The following is a 16263-nucleotide window of genomic DNA, read 5'->3' as shown; positions in this document are numbered from 1 at the left end:
TCTTAATGGTGAGCTCATTTTCTTGTAGACTAGTATAAGAAGAAGGGTTGGCCTTATTACTGCATTTAGTTGTGAATGGTGTAGTAGGACTAGCAGGTATTATACTTTCAAGCTCCTTGCAACTTTTATGTTGAATGTTTTCTGACAGTGTTTTTGACCAACTGTTCCAATTTGTCTTGCCTACTTTTTAGTAGCACGAGCTCCCGTATGAGTTGATAGGTTGTTGGTGTAGCTGGAAGTGTGCTTTCTTCAGAGGTTTGAGTGGCAGGATTTTTAATTGTTTCTAGTTTATTTAAACTTTCCATTTTATTTCCTCTGAAGTTTATCAACAGTCAATTCCAGATTTTTTATTTTGTTCAAGTTTAAGTCTATAGTATGTTGTGACTTTTATCTTGTTCTTCAAAAATATTTTGCATTTCAATTTGAAATTCTTTTTCTTTACGCAGTTGGATTGGCAGTGTATCAGCTCTTCAGTAAGGGTTTCAATCCTGCTTAGATGTTTTTAGTTCACTATTCTCAAATTTCTCTATTTTCTCCTCCATACTTAATATTGTAGCTGCTAGTCTAAGATTTTCTTTCTTCTAGGTGCTTATTTTTTTCTAAGAGAGTTGAACCTATCTTAGCAGCTATTTCTAGTTTTTCATCGTTATTAGTAGTTTCTAAGAGATTATTTTCTACAGGCTATTTTTCTATTTCAACTAGTGAGTCATTTAAGATTTTTGTTCTACTATTTGAAAAAGAGGAGTTTAAGAGTTCATTCCCACGGGTGCTGTTGACTTCCTGTGGGGAAGTGATAGAAATTTGAAGGACCTCTTGTATATTTTTAGTCTTTATTTCTGAGGTGTTACAGGCAGCAATGTTCCAGTTCAGTTTTAGACTGACACATGAGCTGAGACGGTTAGTGCATTGCCATTTTCCAATTTCAACTTTTGTCCATTTTTTAAAGTTCCTTTCCAGAATGTTTTGGCATCCTACATGGTACCATTTTTTTACAGAGTCCTGTGCACAAAATCCCTGAGAATTTCACTCCAATGTCCACAGTTTGCCACAGGGAAATTTTGAGGCATGTTTGTAGATGTTCAGCTTTTTAGTACTAGGCTTGTCTAACCCCTAGTGGTCTTATTTTGGGTCAATATTTAAGATTGTTAGTCTAGACTGTTCATTTTTTTTTTTTTTTTAACTAGGCTTGTCCAACCCCTTGTCTAACCCCTGATAAGGTCTGATAAGCATACATATATAAACAAACCAGGACAGTCCTCACAATAGTCAGATTGCCCAATGTCAAAGAATGTGTGCAGGTGTTCAAACACTGGTGCTCCAGCTTATCTTATCTGCTGGTCAGAGGTCAGCTCTCGGCAACAATGTATCCTTATCTGAGAGCCTTTCCTATCAAACTGGTTAGAAACACTCACTTATATTCAAATTTGACAATAAATTGAATTTATCTCTTATTGTAAGTCAAACCTGTTTGTTATTGTTCTTAAAATCTTCACAACAAAAAACTGCTAATTTAGGTACCAATTATTAGAATAAAAACACACTAAAAACTGTATAAAATTGCACAAAATTGAAGAGCTGACTTGCACATGGACTGTAACAACAGGGGCGTCCCCCACTTCCTCAGATGTCAGCACTTCCTTGATCCTTTGTAATGAGTGTTCGTACCTTTGCAAGTTCGTTATAGATACAGTGTCACCTGCTCTGGAATATTTTGTAGTTTTATTTCTAGTATTTATTGCACCATGGAAATATCTGATACACAAATAAATGATTGGCTTCGTTTGCTTGATGATGATACGGATGGGATGCAAAGCAACACAATTTTAGGTACAAAAATACGTAATGGGTTAAGACCTAATTAATACTAAAGATTGTACACATGTTGACCACAACATAAATATATAAATGTTTTAAAAATCCCATGATTGTATAAGCGTAAAAGGAGTTCAGAAGAGAACCTTCTTCACCATGATATTATGCTCTAAGTGAAGCAGCATATAAAATATATTTATATAACAAGCATGGCCAACCACGTCATGCTATTATTCAATTGTCAGTTCTCCCAGACTAGCCACATGTGTATTTCACTGCTTCAAATCTACTATGCAAGACAAAGCAAAAAATATACTTGCATGGTTTAAATTAAATATTGACAAAAATAGAAGTCCTCGTCTCATCATATAAGACACCATTTTTGTTTGCATTTACTTCACATTAGTGGCTGCAAGATTACATACACACTAGCCATTGATTAATTATGCAGAAATTAATTATGCTATTTTACCTACTCTACAATTTAAAAAGCAGCCATAGAGTGTGGTCTATTTTTAAGATAGTGAGATTATTGAAGGCATAAAGCTTTATCTCTACAATTTCTTAAACAACTATTCTCTTTTATTTGCATATTTCAATAACGTATCAATGCACCTAAGTTATGGAATTACTTCACATTATACCTTCACAAGACTACTCCCAAATTGAGTCTAAAAAAATTGGAGCATTGTAATTTAAATATAATAAAGTTTATTAAAAAAAGTCGTGTTTAAAAATGTGTTTGAACACATTTTATAATTAGAGAAACAGTAATAAATAACTAAAAGTACCAAAGAACCTAGTGTTTTTCTGTCAAGGATTGATGTTTTGCTTAAAACTTTAAATTTTTTATTTGAACACAGCAGTTCCCAGTTCATTTAGCTTTTTGTATGGTAAAAGCACAGGGGCAAACTTTTAAAGTAGAAATTCATCCAACAGAATTACAGACATTGTTTATAAAGAAATAGTGTAAGTGCTGGTATACATTGAAGCTGGCTTGTAAAATTATATTAATGTATTCCATGAATGAAATAATGTAATTTTTCAAACAATTTATTTCCTTCTAAAAGCTCATTGTCTGCTATGCTATTATTTATGGGCCAAGTGGTTAAACCTAAATTACTATTACTTTGATACTGTTTCCATGTGCCTTGCTTGATTCAAAGCTTGGGGAGTCTTCATTGAACTGATTAAACTAGTTCAGGGGTTTTCGTTTTGGTGGAAATGATCAATCTAGCACACATAGTTAATATTTCAGTTTTTATTTGAACTGAGGGTGCAAGATATGTATAGTTTAGTTTAATATTAAAGATCACGGAAAGAAGAATACACAGAATGTCAGAACCTTACATCTGGCAGTCGCAATTAATTTACAACACATTTAGTCCCTCAGTGAATATAGACTTTGAATTTTTGGATATTATTGTAGTTTAATGGTTTTTTTTACTCTTATAAAGGTATTACTATGATCATAAATACTTTGTAGAACATACAATAAGTATAAATCAAGTGATTTTTACTAATTGTACAGACAAAATTGGAAAACAGGTATCTTAGGTCTGGTACTTTTATATAAGAAAATCACTGATACCGTCAACTTCCACCCAAGCCAACTACCATTAATTTATGGTGGACCAACCCACCAGCTTATCTAAAGAGTGACTGTCATAAGAGTACACAACAAAAATCCCTAATGTCATGCAGGAATTGAACCAGCGACTCCAAGGCCACCTCCCTCATCCCGAAAGTAGCACCATCCTGACTTGATGTCTTGATTGTGCAGATACCTCACTTAGTATACCTGCTGTAGCTGTTTGAGTCAACTGTATTGCACGCCAGTTCTAGGGTTAAAGACCACTGCAAGAGATACCACATGAGTTCTGGATCTCACAAACAAGCCACAGCACTATTACAAATGACAAACACGCATGCTGGCGATTCACTGCATTCCACAGACAGAGAATGACTAAGCAGACTGCGAGTTTAGGTATTTTGTTGTAGTTGGAGACCACTGCAAAATATAGCACTCGTAACCTAATAGTGGAATAACTCACAAAATCATACTTATACAACTAAATACAGAACTCACTGAAACAAAGGCCCAACACTGTATAGGTTCATTCATTTTAGGTAAAACTAAAAGAATACCCTTGACTCCCCTATAGGTGATTTATTTACTTTTAGTTGTATACATAACAATATTTTTAACTGAAACAATGTTTTCTCAAATTTCAAGGTTTGACAAAATACTGTTACAGAGAAAAACGCAAGACAAACAATGCATGGATCTTAATAGCACATAATCAATCACCATTATGAACCATTTGGAATAATAAACAACTATATAAGTCTTAACCTTTTGAGCCCCAAGATAGGCCTAAGATAGGGGAGCAGTGGTACAAACGGAGTAGTATCATTGCCTGGTGTCCACAGGGTTAACAAAAATAATAAAATAAGTTAGAGTAATATTTGATTCTAATAGATTTAATCAACAGAAATATTACATTGCTACAGTTATAATTTTTACATAATATTTATGATACAAAATAGTTGGAAATGCAATAAAAATGTAAATTTATGGCATGAAAAATGTTAAATCGTGTATAATAAAGACCCAAATATAAGTTCTTAATTTTGAAAACAGTTAAAAAGTTTCGGCGAGTATACTCCTGAGATCAAACATGATTTAAAACTTAAACTTTCAATCCTGGAAAATCAAAAGATTAAAAAAACAATCCTAGTGGTAAGTAAACATAAAAATAGGGTTTATATACAAATATATAAATCTTTTTACACAAAATAATATTGGCTTAACTGAATTAAAATCAATTATCATAATGGTCTGGTTATTGATATTTTGTACAAGTTATAATTATGTACACGACGTATTTAACCTGTTACACTCTCTACCATGGTTTTCTTAATAATCTCCCCAAAGTTCTCACTCTGACACTCATCTGTGCTCTGACTTGGCTTCTCCTGACTGCGACTATTCGACTCTGTTGCATTAGGCAACTCGGGGTCTCCGTCTGTGTAACGACCTTGCAGTAGTTCCGAAAACGACTCCAGTTTTGTTTCATTGTTTGTGTAGTGATTGTTGTCCACCGAAGACGAGAACGATTGATACGACGAGTGCTGAAATTCCAGCCCGGGAGAGACGAAGTCAGACACATCTGTGTGCTCGTATGTCGGCATGTAGCCACTGTAACCGTAGCTGAAAGTTGAGTTCTGCGAGTCGTAACCGTCGTAACTGTACAAACTGTCACGGTAAGGGAACTCTGGGAAATTCCCTGAGTGGGCACAAGCCTCTGCACTGTCCCTCAAACTGAGGTTTACTTGACGGCGCTGTGCAGCTTCCTCTTCTTCTTGAGCCTGCTTCTTCTCCAGGTCAAGCCGCATCAGAGTGTGAATGAAATGTGTCCTTACTCGCACAGGGTTGAACTCGATACGGCCACTAGAATTGCCGCATCCATCCCGTGTACATCCACAGGGAAAGTTCAACCGGTCCACCTACAACAACAAACAATATGTATATTAGATTTCGAATGCTGGAAAAAGAGCTATAAGGCATTATTATTACTCAAACAAACATGAGGAAATAAAATGGTGGTATAGGTTAACTATAAAAAACCTAAAAATTCGTTTTATTAATAAATTGAAGAACAGCATTTTACTACAAACAAAGCAAACATTTCTTTAGTGCTCTATTAGATTTCAGTATGTTTACAGTATTCTAGGTAATTTACACTAATTCTAACTCACCAGTATTACAGTTTGTATCTTAAATTTAATTTAAAACTTATACACACAAATGGAAACAATCATTATTTGTATACCTAAGCTATACCAGTGATTCCTTAAAAAAAAATTAGTATACATTTGAATATAAACATTATATAGTCCTAAATATGCATCATGTCTTCTTTTGGTTTAAAACGAACTATACAGGCCCTACTTAAACATTAAGCAATGTAAACACCCAAAAACTTTAACTGATACAAATATTCCCAAAAAGAAATATACACTTCAGTCATTAAAATCAGGTTGAGATCATCATGTTCAAGAAGCATTAACTGATATCCATATGATTGTAAATTAAAATAAATTTAGACTAAGTTAGTGTTTATACAACAGATAAAATAGACTAGACAAATCATTGATAAAAAAAAAAGTATAGATGTAAATCTTCAAATAAGTCTATTCATGGATGACAGCTAAATGCCAGTACGCAAATTACTGAATGCAATGACACATTATTGTCTTATTTCTGTATAAAAAACAATACATAGATAACCAAACTAGCTTCAGTTTGAATTTTTTATGTCTACCTAAGTCTGTTACATCTACGTGTGGACGTCTGTTTCTTGTGGCAAAAACATTTTTGTTTATATTGTAATTTGTTTAGTTGTATAACTAAGTCCTTTAAAAGGATGTACAAGGGCCGTTTTCTTTCAACTTCTGATCTCACGATGTGACGACCTGAAACGTGGCAGTTCCGCAGTGTGGGCAATAGTCGATTATGCATCTTTCCTGCTACAACATTTGTCACTGCTGAGATCAAGTAACTAGTTTCCGCTGAGCTGCAGTTGCATAAACATCGGCGCCTCTATTGATCCTCCGCCAAATACAATTTGAGAAGTGTTATTAGTTTCCTACAAGCAGAATGTGTGGTGTTTACGAAGAAAACATCATGAGTGAGTTGATGGAAGAAACACCACGGAATATGATAGTTGACAATTACAGAAGAACCACAACGCAGCAAGGGAATACGTGAGTACATTTGAAACTTTTATAACAAAAGGAAATTATTCTCCACAGCAAATTTATAATGCTGATGAAACTGACCTCAACTTTAGAGTACTGCCTACAAAGAGTTTAGCGTTTAAAGAAGAAACCTATGCTCCTGGCTTCAAAATAAGCAAAGATCGAGTAACATTAATGGCATATTCTAACAATTCTGGTAATCACAAGCTCCCACTAATCCTGATAGGCATATCTGCTAAGCCTCGAGCTTTTAAAAGCATCAATATGAAGTCATTGCCAGTTTATTACAGAAACCAGACAAAAACGTGGATAGTTATTTAAACAATGATTTCATGACAAGTTTGTACTCCATGTCAAGAAATTCAGCAATGACAATGATTCGTCTCCACTTGCAATTCTCTTGATTGACAATGCGCCATCACACCCAAATACCGAAAAACTGTATAGCGGTGAAATGAAAGGAATATTTTTACCTCCAAACATCACAGCCTTATTGCAGCCAATGAACAAAGGTGTGTTGCAAAACTTAAATACCACAATTTTGCGAACCCTGATTGAAGATGACAGTCTGGTTAAAACAGTAAAAAACACTAACATCAAGGATGTTGTTTATTGGGCTGATTATTCTTGGGAGAACGTTACAATTCAACATTGAGAAAGTCTTGGACAATGACACCCTCAAGCAGACAATGACAGAGACAACCTGTTACAACAAGTTCAAGCAATTCCTGGTTGTGAGAAAACAGTTGAAACACAGGTCAATGAATGGATGGCAGCAGATGGTATGACCTCTGAATTCTTAACTGATCACGACATAGTTGCAGCAGGAGGAAGGAAGAGATGACAAAAACTTGTGATTGATAAAGGAGAGTGGGTGGTGCCACACGCAGATGGTGCAGCAGTGCTTGACCTTCACTACGATACCTAGAGCAACAGGCTACTACTACACCTGCCGATGTCATGTTTATGACACAATGTCAAAACTACATGTCATCCAATAGTCTCTCTTCACTGTGAAAAAAAAAAACAATTACTGAATTCATGTTAGTAATATCAGTGCTGTACATCCAGTTTTTATTTGATTTCACTTCTTAATTTATTTCATACTTAACCTATAAGTTTCAATTTAGTACTGTATTTAACCCTTTTAGTACCAGACAGTTTTTCAAAGTTTTTATGAAATATGCCAGCCTGTTTTTTAAAAGGACATGTAAAGAATGCCAGGCAATTGCACTCTGAAATAATATAGAAGAAACCTACCAAGTGATCGTCATGACAACAATGTATAGAATATAATTTTTTTCAATCTTTTTCTATGTTGCCTGGATACAGAATGCAAGATTTGATTGTATTTGGCCGAAAATTTTAATCACACAATAAGAAAACCCAGATGTGTTCCTGGAGTGCATACATACCATTTAACTGTCTTAGCTATTTTCCTACGTTAACCCTCTAAATTGCTGGCCTAATTATTGCATATTTGCAAGCTTCAAAACATTATGCTTCAATAACCACTTGACAGATTTTCATAATTTAGGTATTTTTTGGTAATAAAAATGAAGAATACAATACATATTTTTGGGTAAAAACATATTTTTTTGAATTATATACCTGATGAAATGCCATGAAATTATAAACATAATTTATATATAACATTATATTTTTCCATAATAAACTAATGCCAACAATAGATTGTGTTTTTATGCACTTGGCATACTAGAAACAATAAAAGAAACAAAAGCTTGTTGCTATGGAAACATCTAAATATCAATATTGATATTATTACACTCTAATAACTGTTTATTGTACACTGCTTTAAGATTTGTTTTTACATCAAAACACAATTAAAATGGAATGAAGTAAACAGTGCTACTAGACAAACATGTAATTCTTATCTGACGAATTCATCTGCTGACAGACCGAAATCATAGTTAATTATCATTCCAAAGCCCTACAAGGGAGAAAAAAAACAGCATTAGCCGATACATAAAAAAAAAGATCAAAAGCCGCTATAAAGTAATGTGGATATTTCAAACTGTACATACACTACACTACACTGATACATAACTTTAAGTTTGAGATAGTTACAATTAAATTCTATGAAAACCACCACATTTTCGACACTGTATAGAACACAATACTAACCTGACATTTGATCCCAGCAAGGGAACAGGCACATGTGTCCGGATCACAGTAACCCTTGCACGCACAGCCACAAAACTCCCGAGATGTCCTTATATCTCTGCATTCATCTTTCTCCACTGAGTCGATTTTGTGAACACCAGCAGCTCGTAGCATGGCTCGCCTCTGCCTTGTTGGCACTGGCTGCAAACAAAGTTAGAAACTCAAATTTACTGCTTCTACACTGATTATGTGAACACCAGTAGCTAGCAGCATGACTCACCTCTGCCTTATAGGCACTGGCTGCAAACAAAGTTAGAAACTCAAATTTACTGCTTCTACACTGATTTTGTGAACACCAGCAGCTCGCAGCATGACTCACCTCTGCCTTGTAGGAACTGGCTGCAAACAAAGTTAGAAAGTCAAATTTACTGCTTGTACACTGATTTTGTGAACACCAGCAGCTCGCAGCATGACTCGCCTCTGCCTTGTTGGCACTGACTGCAAAGTTAGAAACTCAAATTTACTGCTTCTACACTGATTATGTGAACACCAGTAGCTCGCAGCATGACTCGCCTCTGCCTTGTAGGCACTGGCTGCAAAGTTAGAAACTCAAATTTACTGCTTCTACACTGATAATGTGAACACCAGTAGCTTGCAGCATGACTCGCCTCTGCCTTGTAGGCACTGGCTGCAAACAAAGTTAGAAAGTCAAATTTACTGCTTCTACACTGATTATGTGAACACCAGCAGCTCGCAGCATGACTCGCCTCTGCCTTGTAGGCACTGACTGCAAAGTTAGAAACTCAAATTTACTGCTTCTACACTGATTATGTGAACACCAGTAGCTTGCAGCATGACTCGCCTCTGCCTTGTTGGCACTGGCTGCAAACAAAGTTAGAAACTCAAATTTACTGCTTCTACACTGATTATGTGAACACCAGTAGCTTGCAGCATGACTCGCCTCTGCCTTATAGGCACTGGCTGCAAACAAAGTTAGAAACTCAAATTTACTGCTTCTACACTGATTTTGTGAACACCAGCAGCTCGCAGCATGACTCACCTCTGCCTTGTAGGAACTGGCTGCAAACAAAGTTAGAAACTCAAATTTACTGCTTCTACACTGATTTTGTGAACACCAGCAGCTCGCAGCATGACTCGCCTCTGCCTTGTAGGCACTGGCTGCAAACAAAGTTAGAAAGTCAAATTTACTGCTTCTACACTGATTTTGTGAACACCAGCAGCTCGCAGCATGACTCGCCTCTGCCTTGTTGGCACTGACTGCAAAGTTAGAAACTCAAATTTACTGCTTCTACACTGATTATGTGAACACCAGTAGCTCGCAGCATGACTCGCCTCTGCCTTGTAGGCACTGGCTGCAAAGTTAGAAACTCAAATTTACTGCTTCTACACTGATTATGTGAACACCAGTAGCTTGCAGCATGACTCGCCTCTGCCTTGTAGGCACTGGCTGCAAACAAAGTTAGAAAGTCAAATTTACTGCTTCTACACTGATTTTGTGAACACCAGCAGCTCGCAGCATGACTCGCCTCTGCCTTGTTGGCACTGACTGCAAAGTTAGAAACTCAAATTTACTGCTTCTACACTGATTATGTGAACACCAGTAGCTCGCAGCATGACTCGCCTCTGCCTTGTAGGCACTGGCTGCAAAGTTAGAAACTCAAATTTACTGCTTCTACACTGATTATGTGAACACCAGTAGCTCGCAGCATGACTCACCTCTGCCTTATAGGCACTGGCTGCAAACAAAGTTAGAAACTCAAATTTACTGCTTCTACACTGATTTTGTGAACACCAGCAGCTCGCAGCATGACTCGCCTCTGCCTTGTTGGCACTGGCTGCAAAGTTAGAAACTCAAATTTACTGCTTCTACACTGATTATGTGAACACCAGTAGCTTGCAGCATGACTCGCCTCTGCCTTGTAGGCACTGGCTGCAAACAAAGTTAGAAACTCAAATTTACTGCTTCTACACTGATTTTGTGAACACCAGCAGCTCGCAGCATGACTCGCCTCTGCCTTGTTGGCACTGGCTGCAAAGTTAGAAACTCAAATTTACTGCTTCTACACTGATTATGTGAACACCAGTAGCTTGCAGCATGACTCGCCTCTGCCTTGTAGGCACTGGCTGCAAAGTTAGAAACTCAAATTTACTGCTTCTACACTGATTATGTGAACACCAGTAGCTTGCAGCATGACTCGCCTCTGCCTTGTAGGCACTGGCTGCAAACAAAGTTAGAAACTCAAATTTACTGCTTCTACACTGATTTTGTGAACACCAGCAGCTCGCAGCATGACTCGCCTCTGCCTTGTTGGCACTGGCTGCAAAGTTAGAAACTCAAATTTACTGCTTCTACACTGATTATGTGAACACCAGTAGCTCGCAGCATGACTCACCTCTGCCTTATAGGCACTGGCTGCAAACAAAGTTAGAAACTCAAATTTACTGCTTCTACACTGATTTTGTGAACACCAGCAGCTCGCAGCATGACTCACCTCTGCCTTGTAGGCACTGGCTGCAAACAAAGTTAGAATCTTAAATTTACTGCTTCTACATTGATTTTGTGAACACCAGCAGCTCGCAGCATGACTCGCCTCTGCCTTGTTGGCACTGACTGCAAAAAAAAGTTTTAAAACTCAAATTTGCTACTTCTACATTGATTTTGTGAACACCAGCAGCTCACAGTGTGACTCGACTCTACCTTTGTAGACCTGGCTACAAACAGATGTAAGAAACTCAAATTTAATACTTCATAATTAATTATGAACTTGCCAATACGATATACCTGGAGTGCCCCACCTCCTTAGAGTACTATTCCAACAGGTTGTAGATGTGACTTACTTGTATCCACTAATCAGGATTTTTAAGGACAATAAAATGCACCCATACTGGAATTCACTACAACAAGAACTGCAAAGAAATGACTACCTTCTAAGAATTAACTTTTATTTGTGGACCCATGATAAAATGCATGAGGATGAATATTTTTTTCACAAGGTTTTATAGTGCGACAAAGTAAACTCTAAAGTAATGGAGAAGTGAATCGTCACTAAAATGAGGTTCTTGGCTTTTGAAAATCCCCACTGGATACGAGAGGTAGACAACCAAAAATACTGGACCCTCAATACTTGGTGCGGTATTGTTTATAAGAAATGTGGTTTATGCAAGGCGGGATGCCAGCCCACTACTCTGAAGTGGTATAACAAAATCTGAATGAGGAATATCCCTCAAACATAGATTGGGAGTGGTGGGCCTACTTACCCACCTAGACCTCCAGATTTAACAAGCATGGACTACTTTATGGGGTGTTTATGACTCGAGAGGACATGATGCAATCTGGGCTGCTGTTCAATCAATAGTCAAGTCAAAGTCAAAGCAAACTTTATTCATGAACATAGAGTACAGAATATGTGTCAATAGATAAAAGTATTTATAAATTAGGTTGACAAATCTCTCCAATTTGAAAATTCTTCAACGGAGTAGAATGTCTTGTCGGCCAGCCAGGTGGTGAGACGTGTCCTGAATGGGAATAGTCTCTTCTCTTCTTTGAGATGTCTTAGCAGTAGATTGAAAAAATTTGCTCCTGCATAGGAAGGTTTTTTGGCAAACATTGCAAGTCTGTGAGATTGAAGGTTGAAATTTACTGCGTTTCTGGTGTTGTGGGTATGGATGTCAATGAATCTTTCAGCATTGCTTGTGAGAATGTGATTGATGGACTGAAAGATAAACAAGGCAGTAACAGTTTGGATACCAAGGTCTTTAAAAGCACTTCTACAAGTGTCTCTTGGTCCCAAGCTTGCTAAGCACTCTCTCACAGCCTTTTTCTGCATTATTAGGACTCTATTCAGATTTCCTGCAGTTGATCCACCCCAAACAAGCAGTCCATATCTTATGTGGGATTCAAATAGTGAGAAATAAGCAACTTTAGCTGTTGCGAGGTCTGTGACAGCTCTAACTCTTTTGAGCACATACAGGGCAGTACTCAATTTGTTGCAGACCAAATCAACATGAGGTGTCCAAGATAGAGCACTGTCTACAATAATTCCCAAGTACTTAGTTTCTTCCTCCACCTCTAACATCGGGAGTCCAGCATTTTCATTTTGTGCTCTACTAAACAGTACTTGCTTTGTTTTTCCTTCGTTTAGTGCCAAGTTGTTAACATGACAGTATTGTTTGGCTACATTTAAAGCAATGAAGGGAGAAGAGGCATTTGGCTGTAAAACATTTAAGTTTCCAGAGTATCAGTTGTATTCCAACTGTTTGGAATACAACTGATTACAGTTTGAACAACTGTAAATAAGGTTACTTCAATAAAATAATTTTTGGACTGAAATAGGTAGAATCTAGATAATTGTAGGAATAATAATTACTTCAATTACAGCATCTAATGGAGAAAAGTTAAAAAGATTAATTCACTAAGAAACTACAAGAAAATACAGGAGCTCAAAACTTGATAATAAATTGAAACTTTTTTGTTCAAAATGATCAGTGAATAGAAACCTTTAACCCTTTGAACCCCAGACCAAAATATTGATGGTGGAAAAAACGTACCAAAATCATTTGACCTAAGAACTACGGAGAATCCCCGGAGCAGAAACAGCTGTTTTGCATACTGTTTGTAAAAAATTAATACTTTTGCTATTTTTTATGCTATTGTCTTTAATACACACCAAAATGTCCAGAATGAAATTGTATACACAGAAAAAGATTAGTCTGAAGTATAAAAAAATGTTTAACAGCATTAAAATAATTTTAAAATATATGTATATAGATTTGTAGGCAAAAAAATTGATTTTAAGATTTTTTAATTAAAAAATAAGAAATATTTTTACCATGGGCACCCACATTTTATTTTTCTAAATTTAGTTTTGTGTATGTACAAAAAAAATTATATTGATATCTCTAAAAATAAACTTTTTTTGAATTTTTATATAAAAGTATGCGACTTGTAAAAACCTCTAGGCGTACAACACAAAAATCACTGATATTACCTAAATAAATAAATAGTCAAAATTGTTGGTACTTACGATTTTGTATTTTAGTAAAATACATATAAATATGTATTAATACTCATAAAATAAGTATTTTACGATTTCAAATAAATATGTATTAAACGCATATACCATGGCGACGATATTACGTCGCCCGGGGATTCTCGCAACTTCATTGGCGACGATACATCGTCGCCGCGGGGATCTTCGCATATCTTCTCGGCGACGATATTTCGTCGCCTGGGGTTCAAAGGGTTAAAATAAGGTATGGGGGGGGGGGGGGTGGGGGGGGGGGGGGGTGGGGGGGGGGGGGGGTGGGGGGGGGGGGGGGTGGGGGGGGGGGGGGGTGGGGGGGGGGGGGGGTGGGGACATCCCACAATAAATCATGATTATGTTTTTAACTATCGAATACAACATTAACCTATATATATATAATTCATAATTAATCTTGCGAGCTTTTTATTTTATTACCTACTAATAGACTAGTGACGTCATTGCCAGCTTTTTATTCATTCATGTAGTGAGTGGGTTTAGTGACAACGATAAGAAAAATGGCAATGAACATCCAAATTTGGCCTAAAATGTTTTTAGCTGCAGTATAATAAGCCCACTAACACAATTTTATTAAATTATCGATTGATTCGAACATCGATATTCATGACAAATCCAAACGACGAAAGCAAACTTTTCGCTTATTATACAGCACCCTGGAATAATTTTTTTTTTTCCATCAAATTATGAGATGCCAAAAAATTTTTTTGTACCAAGTATTAACCCTTTGAGTGCCGCAGCGTTGCAATGTTATGAAGTCAAAGTCAAAGCAAAATTTCTTTATTCATATACATCAAGTACAGAGATAGTGTCAAAAAGTAAGTTATTACATTTATGGATAATAATAACGATAGCATCAAAATTCATGATTTGTCTGATATTTTGAGACATCCAGATAGAATTCTTGAAGTGTATAGATGGCCCGTTGAGAGAGTATTTCCAGAGTGCAGTTTTCAGTTCTTTTCCCTTCTTCGCCGTATTTCTGTTGGTAGCAGTTGCTCAGTTTTCTTCCCATGTAGGTCGGTTTTTCTCATACTGCGTTAAGTGGTGAGGGGAAGTTGGTACATTTTAGTTGCGTGTGTTGAGTAGTGAATTCTTCAACCCTTTGTAAGGTTTTTTCTCCGTCCACTACATCACATTCTTGGATATAGAGAGCGTCACAGTCAAATATTTAGGTTGGGAAAGGCCTCTCTGCAGCTTTCCAGGGGATAAAGGGTTTGAAAGGGATTCTAATTGCCTTTTTTTTTGGAGGATTAGAATTCTGTTCTGTTGGTTTTTGAGGTTCCTCCCCATACAGCCAGTCCATACTTATGGGGTTCTCAAACAGAGCGAAGTAGGCAGTACTGCAGTATCAGATCTCCGATAGTTTTGATCTGCTTGGGGGCATACAAGCTTGAGTTCATCTGTTACATAGCGGCCCAATGAGGGTCCAAGATAATTTAAGTCAACTAAACCCAAGGAATTTGTTTGGTAAACTAAGTTCATTCTGGTAAGGAGTTTATTTCCCCCTATCTTTTTCCCAAAATCCTAATTGGCTATTTTGGGGGGTTTTCACCACTAAGTCGTTTCTATCACAATATTGATATGCCATATTGACGAAATAAAGCATCAGGCACAATTTTCAGGAGAAGGGTTGTCGAGGTTTAAAAAGTTGTGTCGTCTGCGTACATCAAAGTTTTAGTGTTTCACTTAAGTACTGGGGGGTCATAGTAAAAAGAATGAACAGCACGGGCCCAGCACAGATCCTTGGGCACACCTCTTTGTTTGGCAGGGGTTGCGACCGAAATGCCTTGTTGGTTCCTTTTACTGTAGACTTAATTTCAACACTGACTACGGCTTTGAGGAACTCTCAAACCTTTTTAGGGCCGTTGCTGTTACACCCATGCTTCATTTCTTCAGTATGAGGCCGTGTCCAAAGCATCGAACGTTTGCTGAAATCGAGAAGATCGCTGTAGTTAGGTTCCCTTTTTCTAAGCTGTCAATTACTGATTCTAGTAATTCAATCATTGCTGTGGTAGTTGATTACCTTTGAAAAACCCCATGCTGAACTTTTTTATCGGGTTTTGAGTGTACAGTGTTCTAGAAGCCTGGTGAGTACTATTTTTTCACAGAGTTTTTGCGACCGTTGGAGTAAGGATATGGGCCTATAGTTTCTTAAATTTTGTTTTACTACCAGTCTTTAAAATTTTTGGGTATATTTTGGGTATTTTAAAGCGGAGGAACGTGGCCTTCATTTAAAGATTATTGAAAATGTCAGTGAGGGGGCAAATTTGTTTCTTTTGCACAGTGCTTTAGTACTTTTTGTGGATATGTCGTCAATTCCTGCTGATTTTTTGGGTTTTAAGCTTTTTTAAAAATTGATCTTAACTCCTCTTGGGTTGTGGGGCTTAATGATCTGAGTTCACTGGGGTGAGTCCCTCCAGGGGGTTCAACTGGTCTCCTGGGAGTGCCATTTTTACGATCAATGGTGTATTTTTTCAATGTTGGCAAAATAATCATTGAA

The 16263-nt window shown here is 36.9% G+C and overlaps 1 protein-coding gene across 1 annotated transcript; it reads right to left on the bottom strand.

Annotated features, from left to right (window-relative positions):
* Window positions 1-4280: 4280 nt before the first annotated feature.
* LOC124365431 lies at window positions 4281-15802 on the bottom strand. Its single transcript, XM_046821410.1, has 14 exons — window positions 15787-15802; window positions 11115-11233; window positions 10872-10940; window positions 10682-10750; window positions 10488-10556; window positions 10294-10362; window positions 10100-10168; window positions 9811-9879; window positions 9613-9681; window positions 9419-9487; window positions 9225-9293; window positions 9080-9099; window positions 8722-8914; window positions 4281-5322 (listed from the first exon to the last, which is right to left on the bottom strand). Exons 1-14 carry the CDS (start codon window positions 15800-15802, stop codon window positions 4702-4704), a joined length of 1590 nt encoding a protein of 529 aa, XP_046677366.1. The 3' UTR covers window positions 4281-4701.
* Between the last annotated feature and the right edge of the window lie 461 nt (window positions 15803-16263).

The sequence above is a fragment of the Homalodisca vitripennis genome, chromosome 6, assembly GCF_021130785.1.
Source record: "Homalodisca vitripennis isolate AUS2020 chromosome 6, UT_GWSS_2.1, whole genome shotgun sequence".
Classification (NCBI taxonomy): domain Eukaryota; kingdom Metazoa; phylum Arthropoda; class Insecta; order Hemiptera; family Cicadellidae; genus Homalodisca; species Homalodisca vitripennis.
This window is presented reverse-complemented; position numbering and strand designations above follow the sequence as displayed.

What these genes read in the sequence shown, in the direction of transcription:
- LOC124365431 (XM_046821410.1), bottom strand. An exon ending in ACATAATCAGTGTAGAAGCA is followed by an intron (nt 9,880 to 10,099) that starts GTAAATTTGAGT and finishes CTTTGTTTGCAG; the next exon opens with CCAGTGCCTACAAGGCAGAG. An exon ending in CCAGTTCCTACAAGGCAGAG is followed by an intron (nt 8,915 to 9,079) that starts GTGAGTCATGCT and finishes TTTGAGTTTCTA; the next exon opens with ACTTTGTTTGCAGCCAGTGC.